Source organism: Anguilla anguilla, chromosome 5 (assembly GCF_013347855.1).
Source record: "Anguilla anguilla isolate fAngAng1 chromosome 5, fAngAng1.pri, whole genome shotgun sequence".
NCBI lineage: Eukaryota > Metazoa > Chordata > Actinopteri > Anguilliformes > Anguillidae > Anguilla > Anguilla anguilla.
Genome location: NC_049205.1, coordinates 37,321,915 through 37,349,700, shown reverse-complemented (window position 1 = coordinate 37,349,700; position 27,786 = coordinate 37,321,915). Strand labels below are relative to the sequence as shown.

Here is a 27,786-nt window from a genome sequence, read left to right as displayed (position 1 = left end):
GTCAGCATAAGGATTGGGACAAGATTTAGACAGATTTAATAACTTGCAAGGTCAATATTTTTTTGCATACCCCTTACATTTATGACTGCATTGAGTCTGCAACATCACTTGGTAAATGATGTTATCCTTTGAGATGCTCTGCCAAGCTTCTACCACTGTCTCTCAATTGTTGTGCATTTACTGGGGTTTCAGTCTTTAGTTCTCTTTTTAGCAAGTAAAAAGCATGTTCAATGGGGTTAAATTCTGGTGATGGACAGGGTCATGTCAAACATTTCCACCTTTTATTCCTGAAGCTAAGTTTGTTGTGTCTGGTGTCATTGTCAAAAGACCAAAGACTCTGCACTAAAACGTCAGTCCAATGAGTTTGGTGGTATTTTGCAGAATATTGATGGACAATAGGTTTCTGTACACTTCACCTGTCATTTTGTTGAAACAGTTCCAGATGCAGCCATACAGGCCCAAGCCGTCACACTGTCTCCACCATGCTTGACAGATGTAGCAGTATGCAGAGGGTCCAGAGCAGTCCCTCTCTTTCGCTACACGTTCACACATCTATGGTCGACTTAGCAATTTAATTGATTTAGTTAATAACGGTGGTGCAGTGGGCAGCCTAACGGCAAGGAGGTCCTTGATTCAAATTGGAGTTTGCATGCAGGTTGCCTCCAGGGACTTAAGTTTCCTCCCACCATCCAGACATGCAGGTTAGGTTAACTGGAGAGTCTAAATAGCTGGATAGTCCCTAGGTCTGAGTGTGTGAGCGAATGGTGTGTATAACCTGCAATGGACTGGCAAACTGTCTAGGGTGTATTCCTGCCTTTCGTTCAATATATGCTTGGATAGGCTCCAGCACCTCCTACAACCCTGACCAAGAATAAGTGGGTAGAGATAATGGATGGATGGATGGATATTAAATTGCTAATTGAAATGATTCAGCTTCCACGATAAGATTATTGCTGAACAGGTTTCGTTATGAAAACAAAATTAAATATAATGTTCGATGTATGCCTGCTACAGCTGTTAGTGAAGGAGACCAATAATAAAAACAAAATATTTGATATTGTTTATTAATAGTTTATCTATCTCTGCACAACAATACAAAAACCACAGCAATTTTGTTTATACAAGCCTTTATCACACAATGTAAAAATAAAATAAATACAATAAATAAAGGACTATAGTTTTTCATTCCATCAAGGTAAATGTTACAGAGACACGGACCGCAATGGTTTTTAGAAAGTTTTAAATTAAGCATAGCAACAAGGACTGCAAAACATAAATCGATTTTATATATTTATTTATTTGTAGGTTCCAGAGAAACCTCAGGGCTTACCAGCACACTTCACTCTTCAATTCAAACCAATAATATTACAATCCACAAAATAGCATTGAAAAGCTCAACACACTGTGAACATTATATTATTTAAAATGATCAATTATATTTGAAAGATAATTTATCCTGTGATTGTTGAAATAAAAATCTGAGGGTTTTCTCCAAACCCAAGGGGGCACAAAATCATTTTCAGTTCAAAAATATAATATGATGTGGGTCATCCAGCACTAAAAATATATTACTATATATTGTAGTCTCCATAAGTGCCAGAATCTGTTGTATTATTCATTACACAGTGCATTGGTTAAACTCCAACACCACAATACTCTTTCTGCAAAAAGTAAGTGCCACTTAATGAATAACTATTCTCTTCATGTCAAGTTATTCAATGAGCATGTGAAATTAGTTTAATATAGATCTATTTTTATTTTAAGGGGTAACCCAGAGTAAGGGTGTTGAGGTATGAGTTCTGGGGGGGGGTCACTCAAAATGAGGAGTGAAAGAATAGCAGCATCAGCATCAACAGTTCCATTAGTAGGGAAAAGGGACCAGGACGCAGAGCAAATCCCGATGACCTTCCTATGAACACACAGGCAGCAACATCAACACTCACCAATGGGGCTGCAGCATTATTAACATCATGGTACCCACAGACAGAGAGATCTACCAAAATCTGTTCCCAGAGAAGCACTATAAACACACCCGGCTGTACCCTACACTCACAAACAATTACACATCAACCAACAGAAAATGAGCATGCTCAAACATGCCAACCTTTGTATTAACAGTAACTGTGATTATTATATTATTAGAATCCAAAGACTCTACTGTATATCTGACTGTCAATTTGAATCAGTCAGATTTGCACAGAACAGTGAAGAAAACTATAGGCGAAGTGGCTAATATCTTACGAGGTGTCACGGGAGTGCGTTGGTGAAAGTGAGCGTGTAATTACCACGAAAGTCAACGGGTTTGTTCTCCCAAGGGGTCAGCACCATGGACAGCGCCGTCTGCTGCACGGGGGTCAGGGCGACGCGTTGGGCCTCGGTCACAGCGACCGCCTGCTCGTACGAGAACATGCGGATCTGGGCCTGGTGAAACACCACCTGAGGGGGAGGAGCAGAGGAGAGGAGAGGGAACGGGAAACAGAGAGAGGTCAGTAAAACGCAGCCTACACTCATGAATCTCACCGATCCGCAACGTGCACGCAAAATGCCGACAAGCACCAGTGCTGTTTGTGCTGTGCAAGTAAGGAGCAACCATGGAGTCTTTAAATATGTGCAAGCATTTCTATGAGCCAGGAGACAGGAACAGGTCAAAGAGGTGTTTTTCTGCAGAGTCGCGTCGCACACTGTGGGTGGAAGTGGACAGTGAACAGCGAGCTTAAGCTGCTACTCACAGCAAACTTGTCGGCAGGGATGAGGGAGATTGCGAGAGGGGTGATCCCCTCAATCTGGTCCTTCACCAAAGCAGACATGGCCATGTCTGGGAGACCAGCTGCAAAGAGAGAGAAATAGGGGCAAAAGAGGGAGGGAGAGACCAAGGGAATGAGAGAGAGAGAGATCAAGGGGGTGGGAGGGAAGGAGGCAGCGAGAGAGGGAGAAAGAGAATTGTAAGCAGTGAGACAGGGTTTGGTGAGAGAGACACAGGTAGAGACAGAGGGAGTGTATGAGAAAGAAACAGAGAGAGAGATTGAGGGGAGGGGAAGAGAGCAAGAGAGAGAGAGAGAGAGAAGGGGAAGGAGTGAGATAGGGAGGGGGAAGAGAGACGAAGTTGGTTTAGGAAAAATTGAGCCTGGAAAAATGTGACTATAAATGAAAATTGAGTTTTCTGAGAGAGGAACCACATAAAATAAGCACACCCCTGGTGCCACACTGAGTCTGAAACACAGAGAGCGGTTTGTGGAAGACTGACTGAGTCTTTCCTAATCGTCTGCAATGGGTCCTGTACCTGCCAGCGCTCCAATCTCTATGAAGATTTCCGTGCCCCAGGAGCTGATTGACCCGAAGGCCAGACTGTGACTCAGCAGCTCCACCAGAACCAGAAGCTGTTCCTCTGAACATATTAGCCTCAGACGCCCAAGCCACAGCACTGCTTTACTGTAGGACAGAGAGAGAGAGGGAGAGAGGAAGAGAACAGAAAATAGTATGAAGAGAGGAGAAAAGAGTGAGAGGCGAAAGAAGTAGTGAGGAGAAGAGACAGAGGGTGTGGGGTGGTTAATGGGGGATAGACAGATTAAAGTACATACAGATCATGCCAGTGGAATAAACATGAGAGAGAAGAGTACAGAACACAGGACAATGATAAAAACATTTTAACAACAGAAGCAACTTTAGTTCGTTAGTTATATCTTTGAGCTATGAGTGTCTGAAAAGGCCAAAGTACTATGAGTGACCATTCCTTTAACAAAACCAGAGGGGGGGTAGTGAGGGGATAGGCGTTTGATCAACAGATGTCTGTGGACATTTCCCCCGCACCTGAACTCCACGGCGTTGAGGTTCCGCATGTCAGTGGTTTTGATCCCGCAGACAATGTAACCCAGAGCTACCATGGTGCTGGAGTCCAGCTGGCTGGGGGTCTGCCTGGTTGAGTTCAGCACAGACAGGAACAGTATTGACAGCTGGGAGAGGAGAATCAAGGCGTTACCCCCAAACCACCACAAGATCCTCTACTCTACTAAGAGTAACTACAGTGAACTACAATACCCATGATGCTTGGTGTAACTGCATGTTTATATATGGGTTTGAATGAATAGAAAAAAGCCAAGTATGAAACTATTGAAGCCCATTTCACTCTATGTGGGAACAAAGAAATAAGATAAGTATGAAATGAAGCTTGTGTCCTAGAGTTACGTATAGAGGGACACCTGTCTGCTGTTCCAGCTGCTGAAGGACCCCAGAGCAGCGATGCTCAAGTGAGACAACCTCAGTACGGCCAGCTCCCCATCTGTCAGCTGGCTGGCCATTCGCCCCAGCTGGGCGATCACAGAGGGGGAGAAAGCAGAGGCTGGCCCGTATATCTGTGGACAACAAACACAAAGGGAAGGAAAAACAGTTCCTTCAGCCTCTACAGGTATAGCCCAGTCTGTCACTCAACCAATTCAACCATTCGCAATTGAAGAGCAAATGTCTGTGCCGGTCCAGTGATCTGGGTGTACAAAGACAGGCACATCAATATAACTGATCTGTTTGAGTGCAGCATGGTAGACACCTAGGGTCACTGCAAAGTCAGATGCTAAGTTTTGAAAGTCTGATGACATTCCTTGAACATCCTATAAACCAGGAAAACATGTATCAGAACCTTCTTCACTTTGCTGAGGAGCAAGCCCAGCTCGTATGATGTCAGAAAGGGATCCTGGCCAATGAGCTCGAGGCAGCTGGAGAAGGAGTTCGAGGACATGGCCATCAGGCTGTCCACACTCCAGGCTGACGGCTGCGTAGTATGCAGATTCTCACAGCTGGGGACCATCGGCTGAGCTGAAATGTAGAGGCAGAAGGCAAGAAACAGACAAATAATCAGCCAGAATCAATATAGAGTACTATACACAGCGAAAGATTCAGTGTAAATCACCTCTCAACTCATTAGAGTTGTTCAACTCTCACGGAACACATATAGTCCTTACTGGACTCATAAAACATCTTTATCATTGAGAATTTTGCTGCGTAGGACAGTGGTTCTCAAATTGTGGGTACAGAGCTGGGACCTATTGGTGGATCATGGGAGGGGTTGATGAAGGTCACAATATAGATGTGAAAAAAATATTTTACAGTACTTAACACATGTTCCATCGATATTCACAACTATCAAATAAAACACTGTCCTTAATTAAATTAAAAATTGGAGGACTGTAAGCACAGCAGGTTTAGAAACCACAGCTGTAGGACGTTTCCACAATCAGCTGAGAGGTCTCTATGACAACCTGAAAACATTCTTTGCAACACAAATATATAATAGCTAGCTTGTCTGGATTAAACATGTATCCTGAAACTTGACACCATTACATGTAAGTAATGGTATATTATTTCTCAAACATTTCTTTCTCAAAAAAATGATTATTTTAGACAAATAATAGTTCAGGAATCTAGAAAATACAAACTCACCAAAATGTTTTTGTGAAATAAACTTGAATTTAGTCAAAATAAGTATTACAATCCTGAACTTTAACGTGAGGTGCTACTATCCTATGTTAGGGTCAGAGAGTTAAGAGAAATGGATGTAGGGAAAGTAGCAATGTTTCAAAAAGTATGGCAACGCTTACATGCCCGCGGAGCCGTCCCCGTCCGCAGGAACCCCAGGAAGAACTGGAGCGCAAACTGCCGTTTGGTGAAGAGCTTCAACAGCTCGGACTGTTCCGTGCTCTGCACGCAGAGGGCGCCAAACTCCCCCGCCTCCCACTGCTGCTGGCTGAGGAACAGCCTCTCGATGCGCTCCAGGGTCATCAGCCCCTGGGCGGGGGGAAGAGGAAGAGGGTCAGACACCCGATCAGCCGCGCTTGGGAGCTCGGTCATTTGACCCTGCCTGAGATCACACGATCCTCTCCTTCCTGACCTCACTGGTTAAGCTAATGGGCACCTGTTTCTCAGGTGTGAAAAAGCATCAGCAGTTCGGCTCACAGTGGAAAATCTTTCATTTTCAGAGGTTATCTTTTTCATGCTTTCAGTTTTTTTTTTCTTGAAAAAGCAGTTGTAATTACACTGAGGAAAGTTGTAAATGTAAAGTAAATGCCTTTTAGAATGCTGCTTTATAAATAAGTACACACAAGCAGATAAGTTGATATTACCAACCCAAACTCTAAATGATGCCATATGCGTGCAGTCATTTATATATTATATAATATCACATTGGTAATGGGGATGACAGAAACATTTTATTTTCTGACAATCGAAAACTTGTTACGACAGAAGTAGTATTGAGGAACTACCGCAGGGATCTTCTGAATGGCCTCCCTGGGCAGGAAGAAGAAGAACCTGTCCACTTGGTCCAGTGTTGCAGACGTCCAGCGCTCCACTGGGCTGGAGGGAGCAAGGAGGGACACTGTTCACCAGGAGGTGCGTTTCTACTGTACTGATACCCATGCAAAGTCACTACACCCCCAGCCTATTTTCTCAAGTCCTGTAGTTTTACCCTATTTTTTCTTACCCAGCATATATGGGTATACTTTGGATTTCCTCATTCTCTCCAAAGAATGGCAGAGATCCTGGGCTTAATACAATACTTTGAAATATATTACACCTTCAGAAAGTAAAACAAATGCAGATAAAAAAGTATTTTCAAAAACTTAAAAAACGAATCTTTTTCATGTGATAGTATGTTCTGTTCAGTAGATGACTGCACGTCTATCTGTTTTCCATTTGCCTCACTGTCACCACCATGTGATAGACACCCCCCAGTAGCCTACCCAAACATGCCAGGCTCCTGAAGGATCTGAGCCACTAGGTCCCTCTTGCTGCTGCTGTAACAGAAGCCTCTGAGGAAGTCCAGGTTCTCCATGAAGAAGGTCCTGTCCACGTGGACAAACACCTCGTCCACCACAAAGGTCGCCATGACGCCCAGCGAGCGGAACTCCTCCTCAGAGTACCCGCCCATGTACATGTTCTGAAATTTCAGCAAAAAAAAGAGAGGTTGCCATTTTCAATCAAAAATCGTAAAGACCCCGTGCAATCGAAACCACTCTTTAAGTTATATTATACATAACCAAAGAAAATAAATGCTATGAAGCTTATTTTATTCAGTTGAGATTTTAAATGTTTTTTATACTGAAAACAAGAAAGGTGTTATGCTGCCCACTGCAGGAGTATCTGAGATTATTTATTTGGAGACCATGTTTAAACCGTAAAAAATGGCATTATTTATGGCAATACTTACTATGCATTATTGTGAGATCAATTAGTATGAGCAAAAGGTTCGGAGAAAAGTTTTGTGTTCATTAAAAAGGAAGCCATTAAACGACATGAGTTATGAAGCCTTTTCTTCTAAGGGCTGAAGCAGAGAAGCAGTTCTCAAGTCACCTTTTAAGAGTTATTGTGTTGCTTTGGATAACATAGTCTGCCAAATAAATGCAATGTAGAGAGTGAACTGCAAAATTTAAATTCCCACAAACAGACTATCTATCTAGGTTGTCACTGCAAAAAAAGAACTGAATTATTGGTTGGGTCTTTGTGATTAAATGAAGATTTTGTGGACTGAACTCACCAGCCTCTGCACAATCTTGTCCACGAGGAGAGCCTGTTTGATCTGGGGGATTCGCAGGAAGTGCAGCGGATCCTGCACAATCATCTTCCTGAAGGTGTCCATCATGTCGACTGGAAACTTTTGGATGGTGCTCACCCTGTGCACACGGACATGCACTTTCACAATCAAACACAAAGGTACACACATATGCAAGCAAGAACAACTGCATTCCCACAGATAAGCAAGCACACACACACACACACACACACAGGTGCGAATACACAAGCAAGTATATGCTCACATAACAGACACACAAGTATGCATACAGACACACACACACACACAAGCAAGCATACTGTATATGCAGAATGCTAACACAAATTAACAGGCCTCATTCAGGCCAAATTATAATATTATAATATTTCAATGATTCGATAATACCGTGTTTATTACGAGACAGTACGGACGGCAGCAACTCACGAGAGCTCGAGGGCGAACTGCGAGCCCAGATACCCCAGTAACTGCGAGAAGAAGTCAAACTGGTACAGCTCCTCAATGACACACTTTTTCTGTCAGGGAAAAGAAAGAGTGCACGATGAAAAACAGGAGACAAAGAACACCTGAGACAGATATCACCCACCTGGCCCACTCTTCACCCGCAACACCGGATCCATCTTACGGCTCTCTGTCAGACTCTATGACCATCCCGGCATTCAGACAGACAATCTGAGTTAGCTAATCATACGGCATTTGCATATGCATATGATAACTGTGCTATTGATCAGACAGTATGGTGAGTAAGTGGAAAATAAGAGTATCACTGATCAGACCATACAGTGAATAAGTATGTCATAACAGTGTTATTAATCAGACAATAAGGTGAATAAGTGTATAATGACAGGTCTTTTGATCAGAAAGCATGGTAAGTGTATAATAAAAGTGTTATTCATCAGACAATATGGTGAACAGGTGTATAATAACAGTATGGTGGATAAGTGCGTAATACCAATGTTATAGTACTGTTATTGGTCAGACAATTTGGTGGATATGTGTATAATAAATGGCAATAATACAGTGTTATCTGTACCAGAGAGGTGTGGAGGAGGACAGGCTGCTTTTGTAGGAAGGCCAGGACATCTCGCAGCAACAAAGATGGCTGGGAGAGGAAGATCCATCGCAGTGTCTTACAGTTTGCTCCCTGAGCCATCGTCCCCAGAGCCCTGAACACACACACACACACACACACACATAAACACATACAAACACATGCACACGCGCACATGCACACACACACACACACACACACACACACAGAGTAGCACCCCCACATACAAACAGAAATGCACAGAACACCAGATCAGGTTCCAACACATGCACTGGAAATGGGGCAGGGGGGTTTGTCGTATAGGCCAACTAATATGCATAGACATAGACACATATGGGTAATCGAGTTAAATCGCTAGTAATCCATTTTTGCTGGAAATACATGTAAATTTGTATTGGCTTAGTAAATTCATAAATGGGCCAGCAATAGACAGCTTTCAGAAGTCTCAACTGTAACAGTGGTATTTGGTTGATAATGTGCAAAAACATGTTATATTTTGCTGCTCATAGGACTAATAGTGTACATTAAAATCCTTACAGAAATTCTTCCATTGAAAGTTCTGGCTTGTTCTTCACTGCTTCTTTAAAAAGCGCTTTGGCCTGGGAAAGAAAATACATAGGCATCAATCTCTCTCTCTCTCTCTCTCTCTCTCTCTCTCTCTATCGCACTCTGTCTGTCTGTTTGACTTTTTCTCATTCTTTTCTTTTTCCTTTTTTTCTTCTTTCCAAGTCACTTGGAAATTTCACAACAATTGTTAAGGAGCACAGATGGAAGCCATTGTAGTCAACACCTCCATGTGTTATCGTTGCCTGGACGTGTGTGCAAATGAAGCCTTCTTTGAGTTCAGAAGGTAGACAACAAAAGCCACCTCAAGTAAACTCATAAATAATTCAGCGTTTAATTTAAACCATGCCATGCACACCCCATCCAGGGAAAGAAAGCCATTCATATAAGGAAACACTAATATACAGCTTTCGGAGAAGGGGCCTTTGTGAATCCCATGAAGGGTAGGTATATTGTATGTCATCACTTGATAGTATTAACCAATCAAAAGACTGTCCTCCACAGAAGAAAACTATGATTTGTTCATTTTCCAATAACAAATTATATTTGCATAAACACACAAATATCAATATTCAGCACACAATAGAAGTACCCTAACAGTGCAACATGAAAAGTACATCTCAACAGATTAGAAAATTTGAAAAGCTGAAAACTAAATAATACAATATATGCTTTGGCAATTATTGTAGGAAAAAAGAGACATTAAAAATAAATTCGTTTTGGGGACTTAAAAAAACAAATTTAATATTTTCACTCTCAGTCATATGAATGGGTTTTAATCATGTTAGACCAATTTAATGCTTTAAGAATTTCCTATTATTAACAGATGGTAAGTAGGAAGGGGCTACTGATAATAAAAATATGACTTCTTTCATTTCCCAGTTGATCCATAATCTAATTAAGAAGTGAAAAAGATTCACAAAGTGAAGAAAATCTGATTAAAAGTTAGGTAGGAGTGTACTCTGACTGAAATATGCATTTACTGACAGCTCAAGCAGAAGAACACCTAAAACATTTGCTTCAGAACAAATTGAAAATACTGTGGTTACCATAGACTTTGAGGTAACCAAAATACAAATTAAAGACACAGTAACAGTGGTCCTCATCCCTGGTCCTAGAGAGCCACAGGGTCTGTTGGCTTTTTTCTGCCCTTAATAATTGCCTACAGCAGTTAGACAGTGAACTCAATCTATTTGTTTTTTTTTTGGGTCACAACTGGAGGATCTGAAGGTAAAACCTAAAGGAACCCGATGGCTCTTCAGGACCAGAGTTGAGGATTACTGCACTACAGCAATGATTAATGCGACAGCGCAGAAGCAGCTGCATGGGTGGGTGGGTGAGTGCGGGGTCGTGCTGGGGGTGCAGGGAAGTGGCCGGCTCGGCTGGCTGTCGTGGCGCGAGACGGGGGGATTAGCGGGGGGCAGGTGGACGGTACCTGCTGCGTGTTCCAGGCGCGCGTGCGCACTGAGGTGGTGTTGGTCAGCAGGCGGGGGGCTCGGAGCTGCACGCTCCGCAGGGGGGTGCTGGGGAGCAGCGGCTCCACCTCGTCCAGCCACTTAGTCACCTCCTCCGAGCCCTGGGCACAGACGCATTACAGACGCATTATAGACGCACAGCGCTAGTGTAAGGACTGGCCATCAGGAGCTACCAAACACTCTGTCCCCTCCCAGGCTACTTACAGACAGGCAGACAGACACATGCCTTGTAAAAATGAATTAGACACACCATTTAATACAGATGAAGATTACAGACACGCCTTGCAAAACAGACAAATTACACACATGTAGCTAGAAACAGATGAACAGTAGACGTGCAGCACAGATTCATCATTGACACACATTGTTTATAGATGAAATGACTAACTATTGTGTCCAAACCCTCACCTCTAAAGTACCTTAGTGTGCAATGAACTATGGCCATTACAGAAAACTTACAGATTACATGGAAACTTTTCTAAACAACAGGGGCATTAAATCTAATGTCCTGGTCAAAATTCGATAAAAACAGGCTATCAACATCTGGACACCTAATCACATCCCTGGCATACTCCCCATGAGCTTTAATTCCCCAGGATGTCTCCACAAATGGACATCACAACTGAAGATAAAGCATTTCAGTTACAGAGACTAGTATGAACGTGTACGCAGAAACAGGTGCTGCGTTCACAGCACCGGCCTGCGTCCCCTGTGCCAGTGAAGTCCCTGGCACAGGCCCAGAGCCACGCAGCTCCAGCTGGCTCGGGCCCAAGCCCGCCTTTAATCCCGACAGGGTGCACGTCGAGGCCAGACGCTTCTGAGCAACGTCCACCTGAGATCACAGGCTTTAGCCTCAACACAGTATTCTTTCCCATCCATTTATCACGCACACGCACAAAGTTCATTAGTCTTAGACATCTCCCCACAGAGCAGAGAGGGGCTGCTGAGGTCAGGTTACCGTGGACATCTGCGTTTAATTTGTGCCGTTTTCTTCTGTCCCAGGTTTTCCGTTACAACGTATGTAGGGTTCCTATACTTACTGTCACTGTAACTGCATTTAACATCAGCGTGAAACTTACTAACCCGTTTAAGCCCGCGGGCAACTAAAGTTGCCAAAGTCTCTACCGCTCTTTTTCCATCTGTGAATATTTTTTGGATGACTACAGATGCTTTAAAAAGACATCTCTGGGAAAAAAATCTGGGCGTTAACGGGTTAATGCCCATCACATGGTACAAATACCACACCTCCTGATGTTCAGGTCTGCTGCTGTTTACGGGTGGTGATTTGTAAGGTATGCCGCACAGTGAAGGGGGGGGGGGGTGGGTTTGCAGTGGTCGCGGGGTGAGTGGGTGTAGAACGGGGGCGGTTCCCCCGTACCTTACCCATAGCTTGGTGGTGATGGCGTTGGCCTGCGGAGGGCTCAGGCCCGGGGAATGCAGGGCCATGTTGGGCAGGGCGGCGAGCAGGGTGTCGGAGGTCAGCGTCCACAGGGTCTCCACCTTCACCCCGCTCACCAGGGTCCCCAGCTGCAGCAGCTGCCCCGGCAGCGCCAACTGAGGGAGGGGACATGGGGCGGAGCCATGGGACGAAGAGAGGGAGAAGCCCAAGAGAGTAAAAAGGAGTAAAAGGGAGATAAAGAGGGGAACAGGACCAGAAGGGAATTGAGAGAAAGGACAGAAAGACATCTGCCACTTTCCTTTTTCATCATTAAAAAGATTATATATCATCTACAGTAAGTGATGATATACAATATATACTGTATAACACCAATACTCTTTCAAACACTAATGAATGTTTAGCTGCTGAAACATTAGCACCTTCATTAAGCATAATGCTAATCTTCCATTGTGTTTTGGCATTCTGCTCTGTCGTGCAGCGGAAGGTGAGAACATTAATCTTCATACAGCAGAGAGCAGTGAAGCCCTTTGTCCCTGAATTACCCTGCTGCTGGCTGCCGGCTGCTGGCTGCTGGCTGCTGTATGCTCTGAGCCAGTTGGCTTGGTTTAATACATCACTGTTCATTACCATGCACTGAGATAAATGAGTACCATCCATCAACTCACCGCCAAGACACTCTCCATTCAACCCCTAGCCACTACGACATACATCAATTTTCACCGCTTCGGAGAGAAGACATGCAGCAGAACCTCAAAAGATGTGAACCGCAGAATTATGGACTGACCGGTCAACCAAACAGCGTATGAACCAGGCATAATAAAATATTTCATTATTCCTGGTATGACCCTGGAAGTAGCATATGCAATTACAGCTTTGCAAGATCCATAATATGTGATACATAAATCGCCTTTGTTATCACCACCGCTTGAAAAATGTGCACATTAAATGGAAATGAGTCACATTCACCACTGATACTGAACTACACCCCTCTGTCTATAACCGTGTGTTGGGTCATCGTGAAATAAGCCATGTTTGAAACAAGTTTCCAAGGGACACCTTTCACTTGAAATTTTGCAGCCAGCTGAATGTGAATTAATTTTTCTAAAAAGCAACCCCTGTGTCCAGCAAAAAGTCAAACCGAGAGCCAGCTATCCCACAGTGCATTGCATCATTGTGTTTGCAGACAAAGGTTTCTGCTTTCTAAATGCAAATTTTAAAAAAAGCAAGTATTTTTTTGACACAGGAACCAGATCAGATATATTCTTCATTTGCCACTCTCAGAATTTTGTGTACTGAGAGCAATTGAAACTTACTACATTTTCACCACTGATACACTCATACATTCATCATCTCACCACGAAAACAAGTTTCAACATTCACCCTTTCACCACTGAGACACCCTTAACATCCAACACCTCAATACTAAGACACACACACACATCTCACAATCCCAGAGACATGAAAAGAGCAGAGTATCGTCCAGGATCTTGCAAACACTCACATTGCTGTTTGGCAACACCTTTTCTACGATTGCCTGGGCCTGTGAATAAACAGAAAGTTAATTTTGCACAATCATTCAGCCATATATTCATCAATAGTCATAAGAGTCTTAATATGACTCTTTCAGGAAGATGTTGTTTCACATGTCTAAAGTAGGCATGCATATGGTAGATGGATGCCATGTATCGTAATAATGAATAGACTGAATTCAGAAATGAAGGTGGCCTAAAAAGCATTTCCTTTCATTTAATTACATGCCAGTTTCCCCACAGAAAAGTAATAATCTTCCATGGCAGGTGTGCGTGCCTAGTTTAATCCCCAGGCCTAAGATCAGGTTCAGTCATGCTTCTGTAATCAAAGGGTATCCTGCAGCCGTCAGCTTCTCTCTTACTGCTGCCTGTCTGGAGTATCAAGTATCCCAGCATCCCCTGAGACCTGCCTCCCACATGTCGCCCCAACCAATCACCTCCTACAGCGCGTCCCAGCCCCATATGACCCCCCCATAGAACAAAACAAAACAGAAACATATAGACACACAATCACGCAGATGCACACACGCATACACATTCACTGTGTTTCACCGATTTGTTGATGAGTGTTCGGTACCTGGTTCGGGGTGAAGGGCACCGTCGCCAGGGCGGGCAGTGCGGGGCGGAGCTGTGCTGGGGAGAGCCGCCCCAGGAAGTCCGCTCCCAAAAAGGGCAAGAAGTCACCCAGCTGGGAAATGCGTTCAGAGGAGAGGGAGGAGGGGCTCTGCAGCTCTGTCACATTAAGGAATAAGCCGGAGATCTGGGGAGGGATGCACACACACATAACAGGAGCCTTCTTACCCTACCTTCTGCTTGGATGGTTGCGCTCACCAGTATGTGGTCAAATGGTCAGAGAAAATAAAAATGACTCAAGACAATAAAGGCAGATCTCATCAACAACATTAGATTTATCATCCACCACCATCTTTCATCATCAATATTACTGCGTGAGACAAAGGGATAGAGAGGATCTTCAGACAGACTTAAAATGACTGCAAAAGGCAAAACCATGAGCATTTCCCACGCCTTGTCTGAGGACCATGGCACCCATCATGACGAGTGACTTTAGGAATGCCCATCCCAGTGCACAGGCCTCACCATTTCACTGGGGACTTTCATCCCCTGATGGACACACTTCTGAACATTTGCCTGGATGGCTGCCAATGTACTCGTGTCTACGTGGGCTAGCAGGTCCTTGGGCTTAGCCAGACACGTCAAGTTTCCCAAACTATGGAGATGGACGAGAACAATGTATTTATTATTATTATTATTATTATTATTATCATCATCAAAGAAGAAGAAGAACACTTTATTAATAAGTACTTAGTAAGAGGCCAAGCAGACATTACATTCCATTCCATTGCAGGCATTAACCAGACGATCTTGCCCACAGCAACTTACACAATTTTCTCATTTTTTACATAGTAAACCCATTTAAACAGCTGGATATTTTACTAAAGCAATTCAGGTTAAGTACCTTGCTCAAGGATACAACAGCAGTGCCCTACCTAGGAAGCAAACCTGTCCTTCAGGTTACAAGACAAGCTTCCTGACCATTACACTGCCACCTATTTAACATTTAGTGCGTGGATACTAACCGCGTAAAGAAGTCTGCTGTTAGATTCCTGTAAGTCCCCACTAAGGTCTGGGCCACAAACTGCCCCTGAGTAGGGCTCAGCTTGTTTCTCAGCAGGACATCCAGTCCATCCAGCAACTGTGAGCAAGGACACAGCAACACATGCGTGCACGCACACACACACAGACACACACACACATGTGCAGACATTTTACATTGGTCACTGTCCATTTCTCACTTATTTACACTGTGCAAACTATTCGACAGCATATACATACAGTTCTGTGATTCTTAAAGGTTGGTAGTGAGATGTCTGTGTCTTGCAAAAATGATGTGTCTTTTTGTACACATTTTAGTTTTGAGCTTCACATAGAAGTTTTTCTAACAATGAAATGTGAGTTTGCTGAACTAATGAATGTTAGATGGCATAATCTGAACTCAAAATTATAAAATCGAAGTAAAAGTCTAATAACTATACATTATTTTTTTTCTTGTATTACAAGACTGTGGGGGATAATTCACTTGTGTTCTGACAAAAATATCTATTTTGCCATAATATCCCAACTCAATAACAAAATAATAGCAAAATAAATGTATGTCTGTCATATTTTTTTAGTTATGACACCTGTAACAAAAGCAGGATGAAAAAGCAGGATTAGCGGGGAAAAATAAGCCACAAATAATGTTTTGCCATTCTGATCAAATTAAATTTTTGTTAATCACACAGGCTAATAATATTAAAAAACCCAAGGAGAAATTTCTCTTTTAATTTACTCATGGGTGAGCAAGCTAACTAAAGCGCGACATCTTGTTTTCGACTTTACATTCAAATTAACCACTTTCTCTAAATATTATGATCAATAAACAATAAAAATGTCAGACAATGAAACGTGGTTGGCTGAAAGAAACAGGAGTAATTATTCTTTGTGGTTCAACTCTGGGTCATCACCCAATGTCATCATAAAACAGGCCTCGCAACATCTGTGTTTACAGAACGCAGCAAAGAACGTGACCACTGAATTCTCAAACAGGCCGTTCACAGTGTTTAGAGGTGTCCCAAACAGTTACTGATGATTTGAAATCAGGGAATTCAGTTGATTGGTGGCTGCAAAATTCTGTTATCATCCAAGACACATGTATGTTAAGTAAAAAAAATTTAAATCGTTTAAAAACATTTCTGCTCAAGAGGTTAATGCAGTTCAACAACAATAAAAACCACACCCCTGGATAAGAACAGTCCACACTCCTTCACTTCAGAGCCAATAATGCATTTCTCTGTTTATGAACACAGACTAGAATTTAAAAAATGCGAGTAACAAAAATGTACTTCAAAGGCAATTTTGAGACCAAATAACAGATTTGTCATTTCCAATTCTGAATTTTGAGTTAATGTTTTTTCTCAGTGAAGTTTTCAGGGATAGTGGTGGGAGACAGAGTAGAGCCTGTAATTTTAAACACGTGCTCCACGTGTCCATATTTGCAAATATTTTTGAGCAATAGAAATGTGATTCAAAATTGGACTGCACACTGCAATCTATTAACCACACTTTAACCAGACCTAGTTATACCCATGAATGTTCTCACTGATGCATAAAATTTCTCCAGTATCCACCCAGCCTTTAACTACAGCAGGTGGGATTATTACCATCATTACATTTTATGAATTACCCATAAAAGGGAAAGCAAAATGTACAAGTGCATTTTACTCAAGTAAAGCTAATAAAGTCCTGCCAACCAATGCATATGAAAAAAAAAACACAAACAGGCATGGATCTCAACGGAAACTACGATGATGCCTTTTAGAGTAGTCACGGTAACTGCATGCTTATAATAGAATAGTCACAGACGGATCTCTTCCCTTCAGTGTACACACTCCATCGTAATAGAAGGCTATCATGTTCACATTTTAACTCCGCATACAATGAATGCCAGATTCCTCACAACTCTCGACAGATAATAGATGACAGATGAGAGCAGTGCCTCCCTTCACACATCCTTTCTTAATTCATGCGTCTGCCTGTTTATTTATTGAGCGCGAGTAAAGGGCACGGCTATCACAACAGAGGCATTCTGACTACGGACAAGTCCAGCCTTTTCTCCTCGGCCAGTCAAAGGGTGTCTGGTTTCTGATACCTGAGCAGGTGAGAGGTGCTGGAAGCTGCGAAACGGCAGGTAGGCTATCAGGTTCCCAGTGTCCCTGATGAAGGAAGGGCCCGCTGCAGTCACGTTCTGGGCACCGATGGATCTGCCGAACCACTTCCCAAAGGCTTGCCGCTGCTCGGGGGAGAGCTGGACGATGCTGGAGTCAATGGTGCTTAATCTGTCGCCGAAAGAAGGAAGGGGAGGGAACAGTGAAAATCACAAACATCCCTCTTGTTCTCAACCCTTTTATGACACCTCTCAGCTGACCTATAATATTATTTCAACTATATAAAATATATTATGTTTCACTAAAATGCTATAGCAAACTTTTTGGGACCTGACAAATTCACTAGAATGAAATGCTCTATGCATAGCAACCGCACTACAATGTTAAAAAAAGTTTCCATAACATTGCATGCTAGCTTGGTTGCTATCCAAGACCTCTTAAATTGAGTGGTACACCTTAACCAACGTGAACCTGAGAGAACTAAACCTGTAACTTGAGAGCAGGGGAAAGCATTGATATCCAGGCAATCAATTCTGCACAGTGTCCATGCAGATTTGTTTAATTTCATGCAACCTAGAGAGCTCATCTTACTTTAAAGCCCTGATACATACTAATCCAGACAAAACTAATCTGCGAATTTGAACATCTGCTCATTCCATAGATTACAATAGATAATAAAATACGATCTGTTTTACAGAAAGTTGCTTGGTGTCTCAGAACACTATTACACTCGACAGAATATCAATAGTTGTGTTCAAATACGTCTAAATGTGTCAACGCATATATCACAACATTTGAAATTTGAATTAAAGTCTAGGAAAAGCTGGAGCTGGTCCAGGGCACTGTGTTAGGGACTTCAAGCGTGCTTAACACAATCTCCCAAGGCATACCAGCACAGAACAGCTAGTGACCAATTTTACAGTGACGTCTGTGGCACATGGATGCTGTAATCCAATCATGATGACCGTATGCAAGCCAGACCCCTATTGGAGGTTACATTTCTTACGCAATAGCAGAGCTCTGCAGGTTGGGCAGGGACAGGATGTCGTTAGGTGGGAGCAGGGCCAACAGAGGGGCCAGGAGAGGGAAAAGGGTCCCATCCCTGGACAGATGGGTCCCAAAGAGCACAGACACCATGGTGCGCCGGTATTCTTCCGTAAGCTGCAGACAAATTGATGAAGAGTTCCAATAATTATTTAAAAGTAGGCAACATTCCTCATCGGCATGCTCACTTCTTATGTTGTGAATCTGTTGCAGGGGAGCCTAGCCTACCTCTTAGGAACCACAGTGTCAACTGATTTTAGCTTTCATTTTTAGAACTAGGGAACCAGGTGAGGCAAGGTAACAATAAACTGCTTTACTTGATCATTTAAGTGCTAAGTGATGTCAAACCAACAGACCCGGTGGGCCTCCAAGACCAGGGTTGTCCACCCCTGATCCAGAGACACGTGAGATGGTTCTGAGATGAGGCAATCAGCTCACCTGTAGAGTCTCTAGATTCCTGCTGTAGTACTGCATGATCTGTCTGATGGTGGTGATGTCCACTGCACTCAGGACTGCCCTCAGATTGGCAAGGGGGATCCGGAAGTACTCCTGCACGTTAATAATACGACAGACGTCAGCCAGGTAGATGCTGGATTTCATTTCTTTCCATTTTTTTGATCATTTTATCATCAAGAGAGGCCAGAAAGTAAAAAGTAGGATTGTACAAGATAGGAGCTAGCCTGCTAACCAAAAAACAAAACATACGATAAGGAAGAGAAACATTTCAACCATCACACATACACCCAAAGGCAGTGTCTCGGTAAGGTCTAAGATGCTCAGTCTCGACCCTCTGACCTTGATAAGGAAGAAGCTGTCACTGGTCACATCTCTCCCCGTCTGCGTCAGGCTGGTCAGCACTTTCTGCACGCACACACACACACACACACACATTTACAAATAGACAAAAACGCATATATAGGCACACAAAAACAGACTGCATACGTTAATACACATTGCATACGTTAATACACATTAAAAAGCAGCATTAATGAGTATCAAAGACATCATCAAAGCAAAAGATTCTCCATTAAAATTTCCAGAGGAAGGGATTCTGAAATGTCCAGTATCAATGATAAATTTATCAATGGCAAATCATTCCTAAAAGCAAATATTATCCGTTCTCTATCTGCGGACCATGAGTAATGTATGCTATTAATTATGTATGTGGCAAACTGACATTCTTAGTTGATTATGGCACAATTATAGCCCATAAACCTAAAAACAGAGATTCCAAAAGGTAAAAAAACAAAAAAAACAGGTTAATATTGCTGGGCTTCTCTAAAATATTTATGCCTACTGTGTCAATTAATTCATACCCAGAGGTGTGTAGTAAAAAAGTCACTGCAAGTAAGTGCATATATCCTATATCCCACAATCCCATAGTACAGTCTGAACCCTCTTAATATTCAGTCCTTAAGTTAATGAATTATACATTTTTACTGTTCCAGTTAAATTTATGTATTTATCCAGCTAGCTAGTCAGAAAGAAACAGAACCTAATAAAAGAGGTACACAAGGAGGCATCAATCGCCTCATTCAGACCACCCTTGCCTGAGTTCCTAAGTGCATGAGAAATTGCTGTTTTCAGCCTAATTAAGTTTTCTATTTTATTCCATTCTACTCTTGGGTGTCAATAAAAATAGCCCAGAGGCACACCCCTGGGATGTGTTACCCCGAAGCACTGCAGCAGCACCCTCTTGTTGGCGAAGTTGGCCTCCTGCTCCAGGTACAGCATGACGGAGTCCAGGATGCTCAGGCGGATGTTCTCGGTGATGCGCAGCGAGGTCATGCGGCTCTCTTCCAGGGCCACGAGCAGCACCACCGCCACGTTGGCCGCCTGGTCCACCACGGAGGCCATCTGGTCAGACAGCAGGCCGCCCACCCGGGGCCTCAGCGCCTCCGCGCCACAGCGCATCAGCAGCTGCAGGCCAACCAGACGGCTGGCCCCCGGGCGGCAGGCCGCGCTCAGGTCCGTGCTGCACGTCCAGTTCAGCCGCCGGACAAGGTCCCGGGCCGGGCAGGGGAGAGGGTCTGTGCTGTTATTGTGGGCGTCGCCATTCCCGCCGTCGCCGCCAGCGCTGTTCCCGCCGTTGCCGTTACCACTGGTGCTGTCGTTACCTGTCGTGTTCACTTTGGGGGTGGTGACGTTGGTATACATGTTGCAAAGCGTGCCCACCCATGTGCTGGAGGGCTCCCGAGTTAGCAGGGCCAGGAGGGTGGAGTCAGAGCAGATTCTGGACACAAAGTTGGCCTGGTCATAGTCCCAGCAGAGCGCCAGGAGGGAGGCACCCGGGAGCGCCACCGCCCAGCTACTGTACTGGCACTGATCTGCTGGCTTAAACCCAATCAGACCCCCGCCTCCATCACCGCCACCTCCAGCTCCATTGCCCCCGCCTCCGCCCCCACTACCCCCTGGGACAGAGTGATTGGAGCAGTACTGCAGCAGCCAGGTGTTGTCCAGGTTTGCCAGAAGGTTCTGGAGCACTGTCTCATTGGCGCACACCAGAAGAGTGAAATTCTTGGGGTCCAGCTCAGCGCAGAATGCCAGGTCGGTCATGTCCACGATGGTGGGGCGGCTCCAGTCGCCGTAGCGACACACCTCGGGCAGCCTGTCCAGCGTCTCCCTGTCGCCACACACCACCATCAGCCACTCGTTCTGCGAGTCCAGGGTGAGCTTCTCGAACAGCGGCATGTTGCAGCACACGTTCCTGTGGAAGGCAACTTGATCATACTGCCAGCAGAACCCAACCACGGAAGGGTCCACTACCTGCCCTGGCCACTGGTGATAGTTACACCAATTGGGTATGCTAAAGGAAGAGGGTGGGTCAGTGGGTGGGGTGCTCAGGGAGAGGGTGCAGTAGTCTCCCACCCAATCGTTCATCTGGTTCAGCAGCAAGGCGTTAAGGAATGTCGAATTTGCACAAACTTGCCGCAAGAATCCATGCTCGTCGTACTGGACGCACACCGTCAGCACTTCTGAAGCGATGAACGCGGGGTTGTGCCACTCTGAGTAGACGCAGAGGTCACCGATGTGGGCATTCATGTTCACCTCTGTGGGAGGTTCAAGGCCGGTGCAGTTTGGCAAGAGCCAAGAGTTCTGCGGGTCATTCAGCATGAGCATGAAGAAATTAAGGTCGTTACAGAGAAGGTACTCCATCCTCTCCCTGTCCTGCTCCCAGCAGAGTGACAGGACAGAGGCATCCACCATCTGTACCCACCAGGTCTCATAGGAGCACTGCTGTGTCGCCATGTGGTCCCCTGAGAAGTTGGCGCAGAACCCCCACAACCAGCTGTTTGCAGGGTCGATGGCCAGCAGGTGAATCAGCTCGATGTTGCCACACACTGCCAGGAGGAAACTGTCCCGGTCGTTGTCAGCACAGAAGGCCACCGAAGTTGGGTCAGGCTGGACCACCCCAGTCCAGTTGGAGTAGATGCACATGAGATCCCTGAGGCTGAGGGTGGACCTGGAGACCCGTGATGCCGGGTGGGGGCTCCCATCGCAGCTAGAACTGTCCAGGAGGGGCGCCAAGATGGAGCCGACGGTTCCACACCCGTTTGTCCACACCAGTTGCAGCTGAGAGGGGGTGAGAGAGCTCAGGGCCTGGCAGAGGGAGTAGAGCATGGGCGAGTCCCCAGGGCCAGAGCGGAGCACGTTAGCGCAGAGTGTGTTGTTGAGGCTAGCGAGGGGGCGGTGCTCACAGCTCAGCAGGGGTGGGGACCCATCGTCGGCTTGTACCAGGGAGCGGGCATACTGGATAGTTTGGCAGTCTGGGTTCAAGTAGCTACATGGTGGGGGCTCAGGGGCCAGGAAAACGTCCAGCATTGCACTCCCAAATGACCAACTCACATTGTGAGTCATGCCCCTGAATAAAACAAAAGATTCTATTTAGTCATGCAATGACTGGAAAAAGACTACAATCTATGTGCTTTCTGTCACATGTCGTTCCTACCAGTCAATATTTCAAAATGCATTTTCAAAAAAATGTTTTCCCATTTCATAACAGAATTCAAATAGACATAATGCCCATTCCATTTTAAAGAAAAAAAAGGTTTGTGTTTATCTTTTATCATTTATATGTAAATATAAAATCAAGTAGTATAGCTCACAGTCTCTTATTAATTACCTTTTAGAACATAAATTATATGCATACTACTGTTATAGAATCCCATGTCAAACGGTTGTGGGCATCCGGAATATGTTTCATGCACCTCTAATGAATCAAATTAAACATTTAACAGAGACATTATATTACTATATTGCTTTCAGGGTGTCACAATTTGTAACCGTATCACATGTGCATGCGTCACTCAGTAAATGTTTCACACGGTTTCACAAAGCTTACCACATAATCAGCTGCTTTAGACCACCTGCGTATGAAAAAAGTAGGAAACAAAACAGCCTAATAAGTCGCTTTTTGTCATACAGATGTAACGCTTGATTCATTTTGTTTATATGAATCAGACAGTAGCCTATATTGAAGAAAACATAATGGCAGTAAAATACAGTTAACCGGTGTGATTTGGAAATTAGAACTAGGCTGTGGCCATTTATGTGCGTGGAGGGCTGGCGTCAGTACAAACCTTGTTGACATTGCTCACTTTGATTTAAAACAGGGATTTCGATACCGAATTGTAATCCAATTCTCAAGTAATCAATAGGTGTTTTCAGAATTGTCACCACGAAATCAGAAATGTATTTCACCACAGGCGGTAAAGTTGCATCGCTGAAGACACGCCAAGCAGTCACAAGATACTCGGAGTAGGACTGAGGCAGGTGGATCAGAGTGGACAGCAACAAGTCCTGAATGGATGCTATTTGCGCCAGCGTGGATTCATCCAGCCAGAAATTTAAAAAGTTTGTAGCCTGAGAACTCCTGCTGTTGGCTGCCAGATTCTGGCATGTCATTGATTTCATAGACGTGATGAGAGACCGCAAAGGCTTGTCTATTTGAGTGGATATGCTCTTTGTAATCTCCGCTTCCAGCCCACAGTCGACTTTTCCAGTCAGAATACAAACAACTGCCTTAGGAAGTTCATCCATAAATCTCCTTGTCAGAAGTGGTCGGTAAACGGCATATAGTGTGTTCAAGACATTGTAGTAAACGGACATCCCACTGCCTTCCGTTAGTTGACCCGCTCTGGCCGTTGCCTGTTCTTGGTGGTCGGGATCCAGCACAGTCCTACTTCTTGCACGGGAATTTGTCGCCCTGTCTTCAGCAGGGAGTGACTGATTTTCCTCCGTCATGTCCCCGGTGGTTTTTTCAACCTCACTCTCCACGGCGCCCGCGTTTGTCCTCTTAATGGAAACAGCTCTGGAGCTTCTGGAAAGTACGGAGTCCTTGGATTGACTGAAAGCAAGTCCTGACAGAAGGCAGTGAATTAGTTGGGATCGCATCTAAAAACATTGCAATAACGCATAAAGTCCGACTACGTGTAAAAAAAAAAATTTAAAAAAAAGAATAATCTGTCAGCAACATAAAATAATCTACTAGCCGACACAAAACTATGACTCAATTATGGGAAATGCACTTCCACAAATATACTTACCAAAAAGCGTGCTTAGCACAAAAATAATTAAATGTATATTTTTTTGCATTCTTCAACGAGAACTTCAGATTCTTCCTTAAACTGAATGTTTTATTCGTAGGCTACCTGTTCATGGATGTTCTCCACACAAGCTTCATCGAAATAGTAGGCTAATGTCCGGTGTTGGTTAGTATTAGACAAAAGGGCTAGTTCCTTATTTAGATTGTCTGACCAGCAGGCTAACACTTTGAACATTTAATAATTTCCACGAAATTTGCAACTGAAAAATAAAAGACCAAAGTTTTCCATGACTGTTTACCATCCCTGAGCAATTTGGCCACGCTATGTTGGCCAGCGACTGTCCCACTCTCAAAAGCCCGAAAGACTGACTCCTCTGAAATAGGGCTTTTCCACTGCTACTGCCTCAAACAATGAGCGCATTTCAACCTGTATGGCCGCATACAGGCTTTGGTATCCACCTGCAACTCTATCGCACAGCAGTACTAACCTAATTAAAACGCCAGAAGAAAAGAGGTGCGAATGGTCGAAGCTGTGAAAAACACAGAACGGATTTCACCCGACAAACAGCCGACTCCCATGAAAAATTAATACGTCGTGTTGAATCCCCGGTCTCAGTGCATTGTCAGTAATATACACCCCTTAGCTCGTGAAAGAGGACGCGTTAGAAACATTCCAAGGGTGGAAGGTTGTGCCGAAACGCTGACTTGAGCCAGGTGGAGCTGGCGTTCGACTGTTAAGCATAGAAAATAGCCTATGTATAAAACAGCTAAACTGCAGTATATAGGCCTACTCGTTCAAAGTACATTGTTCCCTAATTAATTGGGCCTAAATTGACAAATGATTTTCAGTAGGCCATTACATTGTGCCACAACTGGTCACTGAAACTTTTTTGATTGCTATCAATCAATTGCAGATAGCCTAACCTGCATAATTACAGTTTTCCTAAACGAATTTTAGATACCTAGATACTTTATAACGGCCCTACTTCTCGATTGCCAGAGAATTGTTCTAGACCACGACGAATTCTCACCTCGGCACCTCTTTGAAGGCGTCGTAGACTATTGGGTCGTTATAGATATGTTTGCAGTCATGTAAAAGTTACAGTAGAAATTACGTGATAAATATTAAATCCGTTACCATATCTACACCGTCAAAACTGGGACAATGCAATGCTCCACAAAACAGGTTTATATGTTTGCTCAGACAATGCTACATGCATTTGTTTAAAAATATAAGTAGGCCTAACTATGCATATACAAATTGGCCGGCGACTTAAAAGCACCACAATCAATAGTTTCCCCCTATTATTTAGTTGCACAGCTCAGATGAAAGACCTGACACGGTCAATTTAAATAATAAAGATTGTCCATCAAACAATAAAATGACCCTTCACCACAACCCCTACCTTCTTTAAAAGGGACATTTCACGATTGTTGTAAGCTACTGCATGTTTTTGATTGGTCCAGACAGCTTTTTTTGTATTTGCATCTTTTTTAGTTACTTGAAATGTATTTTCTTGCGTTAATAATAGTAATGTATTTTCTGTTTATGTAATAATAATAACAATAATAATAATAATAAATCCCCAAATTTGCCCCTATATGCCTACCAACCACTGTAAAGCTGGCAGGTCATCAAGAACTTCTCTCTCAAGTACCTTTCACTGCATATAAAACTGGACCAACCCAGAGAAAAAAACTAAAACACACTTATCCAAAAATAATGGTGCATGCGAAGAATGTGTGTGGGAACGTTGGCTGTCCCACTGTCCTCACTTAATTCAATGCAAGAACGAAACCTGCCCCCAAAATATTGTAAATGGCTTGCACGTTGAGAGCCACCTGAGGAAAGGCAATGAAGAAACGTTAGCCTTTAGCATCAACATGAAACCAAGAGCTCTCAAAAATGCACTCGATCATATCACGAGGAAGCAAGGTGTGATTACCTCAGAGCGACCCTTCTCCAGTGACTACCCTCCTTCTCCTTTATCCCATCTGATCCTCTAGAGTATTACAAAAGAACACTAAATCTTACAATAAATACAACAAAACAACGTTGAAAGGGCTGTAAGCCCATTGGACTGTTGGAAGTTGAATGGTGTGAATGTCATCGGGAAGTGATACGATATGCTACTTTTCACTTGTGTCACGATCCACCATAACCCCATCCTGGACTCAGCAGGTCCAAGCCAAGTTTGGGGAACCACTGCTCCCCAACAAACCACTCTCTCTCTCATCTCCTCATTGAAAATATCCAACTGTATAAACTACGCATAATTAAAGGAACTGCTCAAGTAGACCTATGCAATGACACCAAGCATCAAGTGCCATGGGGAAGGGAGGGGGAAGTTTTCAAATATCATGATTTGCATTTTAAAATGACAGCATTCACATCAAAGACGGTTAAAACAAGTGAGTTCATGTTTCATTAACTGAAGTTTGAGGATCCTAAAAATGCCTCTTACAATTTTATGCAGAAAAAACTGCCATGGTCAAATTATTTTTCAATACAAAACAGGCTTATTGTCTACAATGCTAATAAAAAGCAGTAACACTGTATACTAAATCAGACCTACATACACAGGCAATGTAGTAAGAAAAACAACCTGGTGTAACCTTAAAATCTTCATTAATACACAAAATAGACATAACATGCTTGAAACCAAAAATGCAAAACTTTACATTTCTCTGAAAAAGATTTTCTTTGAAAGAATTTTTTTTCTGATGAAGCTTCATTTAGTTTATGTACAAAAACACTGTACAATAAAACTGGTACAACACGTTAAAATTAACAGTCTACTGCAACACCCCGTACACCTTTTCCCATAAAATCACTGCACTGCTGTTTAACAATCATAATTATGAGCCAACCCAATTTCTATCAAAGTGCCAAGAACCACATAAGGCGTGTCCTTCTGTTCATCTGTCCAGAGGAAAATGCCATGGGGGGTCATTTAAACATATGGAGTTCTTGTGAGTTAATTTAAAACACACTTTAAATGCATTATTACCACTGATTAGGAACACTTGACCCGCCCCTCCCCAAATAACGGTGTGATGAATGTCTGCTCATACTGTGTGAATGCACTCCGCCCAGCCTCTTAAAGATGTCAGTAGTTCTCACAAAGTATTCACCAATGAGTACCCTTTGTTTATGTTCCTCTATCACCATGGGTCCATTTCCATTATCAACTCAACCTGGAGCTATACAACTTAAGATTTCTTAGTAACTTTCTATGAATGGCCATTCCAAAATGGCAGTACATCTTCTTACAAAGTACATAACACCTTCATAAGCAATAATCAATAACCACAAATTGACAGTTATATCACCACTAATGCAGTGATATCAATGATATTACCATGACATAGCAAGAGACACACACCATATTCCCATTTGCATTTACTGATATAAGCATTTCGAAATATTCTATGCAGGGCTGGAAAAAAGGTGATGAAGGAACTACATATTTTGTATAAAGAACAATTCAAAGAAAGAGTTATGGATTGCTTTTGAAATACAAATGAACACGAGAACACAAATGGGCATGTACAACTCAAGGGTAAAAGGAGAGTTCGCGCACTTAGCGCCGATTTTGTGAAACTGGAAAAGAATGGTTATTGCTCTTCTCTGCCGATGGCACTGCTCACAGCAGAAGTTTACTCCCCACTCCACGCCCCTCAGATGTCAAGGATGGGCCTGGAGAGGATTCAGCCCAAACCACTCGGGCTTTTGATTGTCATTTCAACCCAACAGAGGTGACACAAGGAACTACGTAGGGAGTGGTGCAGCTGAAGGTTCACAGAGGGAGAGAGAGGAACAGCATGCACGCGCATGCAAGCACAGAGCATGCGCGCGCACGCACGCACGCAGGCAGGCAGGCAGGCAGACACACACG

At 43.6% G+C, this 27,786-nt stretch overlaps 1 protein-coding gene across 1 annotated transcript; it reads right to left on the bottom strand.

Annotated features, from left to right (window-relative positions):
* Positions 1 to 1,048: 1,048 nt before the first annotated feature.
* strc1 (stereocilin 1) lies at positions 1,049 to 23,817 on the bottom strand. Its single transcript, XM_035419505.1, has 27 exons — positions 22,923 to 23,817; positions 22,685 to 22,709; positions 20,014 to 22,204; positions 19,138 to 19,203; positions 18,781 to 18,891; positions 18,305 to 18,459; positions 17,283 to 17,469; positions 15,172 to 15,287; positions 14,672 to 14,801; positions 14,151 to 14,333; positions 13,546 to 13,584; positions 12,029 to 12,199; positions 10,606 to 10,746; positions 9,144 to 9,205; positions 8,589 to 8,721; positions 7,982 to 8,070; positions 7,523 to 7,658; positions 6,729 to 6,925; positions 6,252 to 6,342; positions 5,589 to 5,775; positions 4,631 to 4,806; positions 4,197 to 4,349; positions 3,808 to 3,950; positions 3,281 to 3,429; positions 2,730 to 2,827; positions 2,286 to 2,436; positions 1,049 to 1,909 (listed from the first exon to the last, which is right to left on the bottom strand). Exons 1-27 carry the CDS (start codon positions 23,734 to 23,736, stop codon positions 1,815 to 1,817), a joined length of 6,189 nt encoding a protein of 2,062 aa, XP_035275396.1. The 5' UTR covers positions 23,737 to 23,817; the 3' UTR covers positions 1,049 to 1,814.
* Positions 23,818 to 27,786: the final 3,969 nt, after the last annotated feature.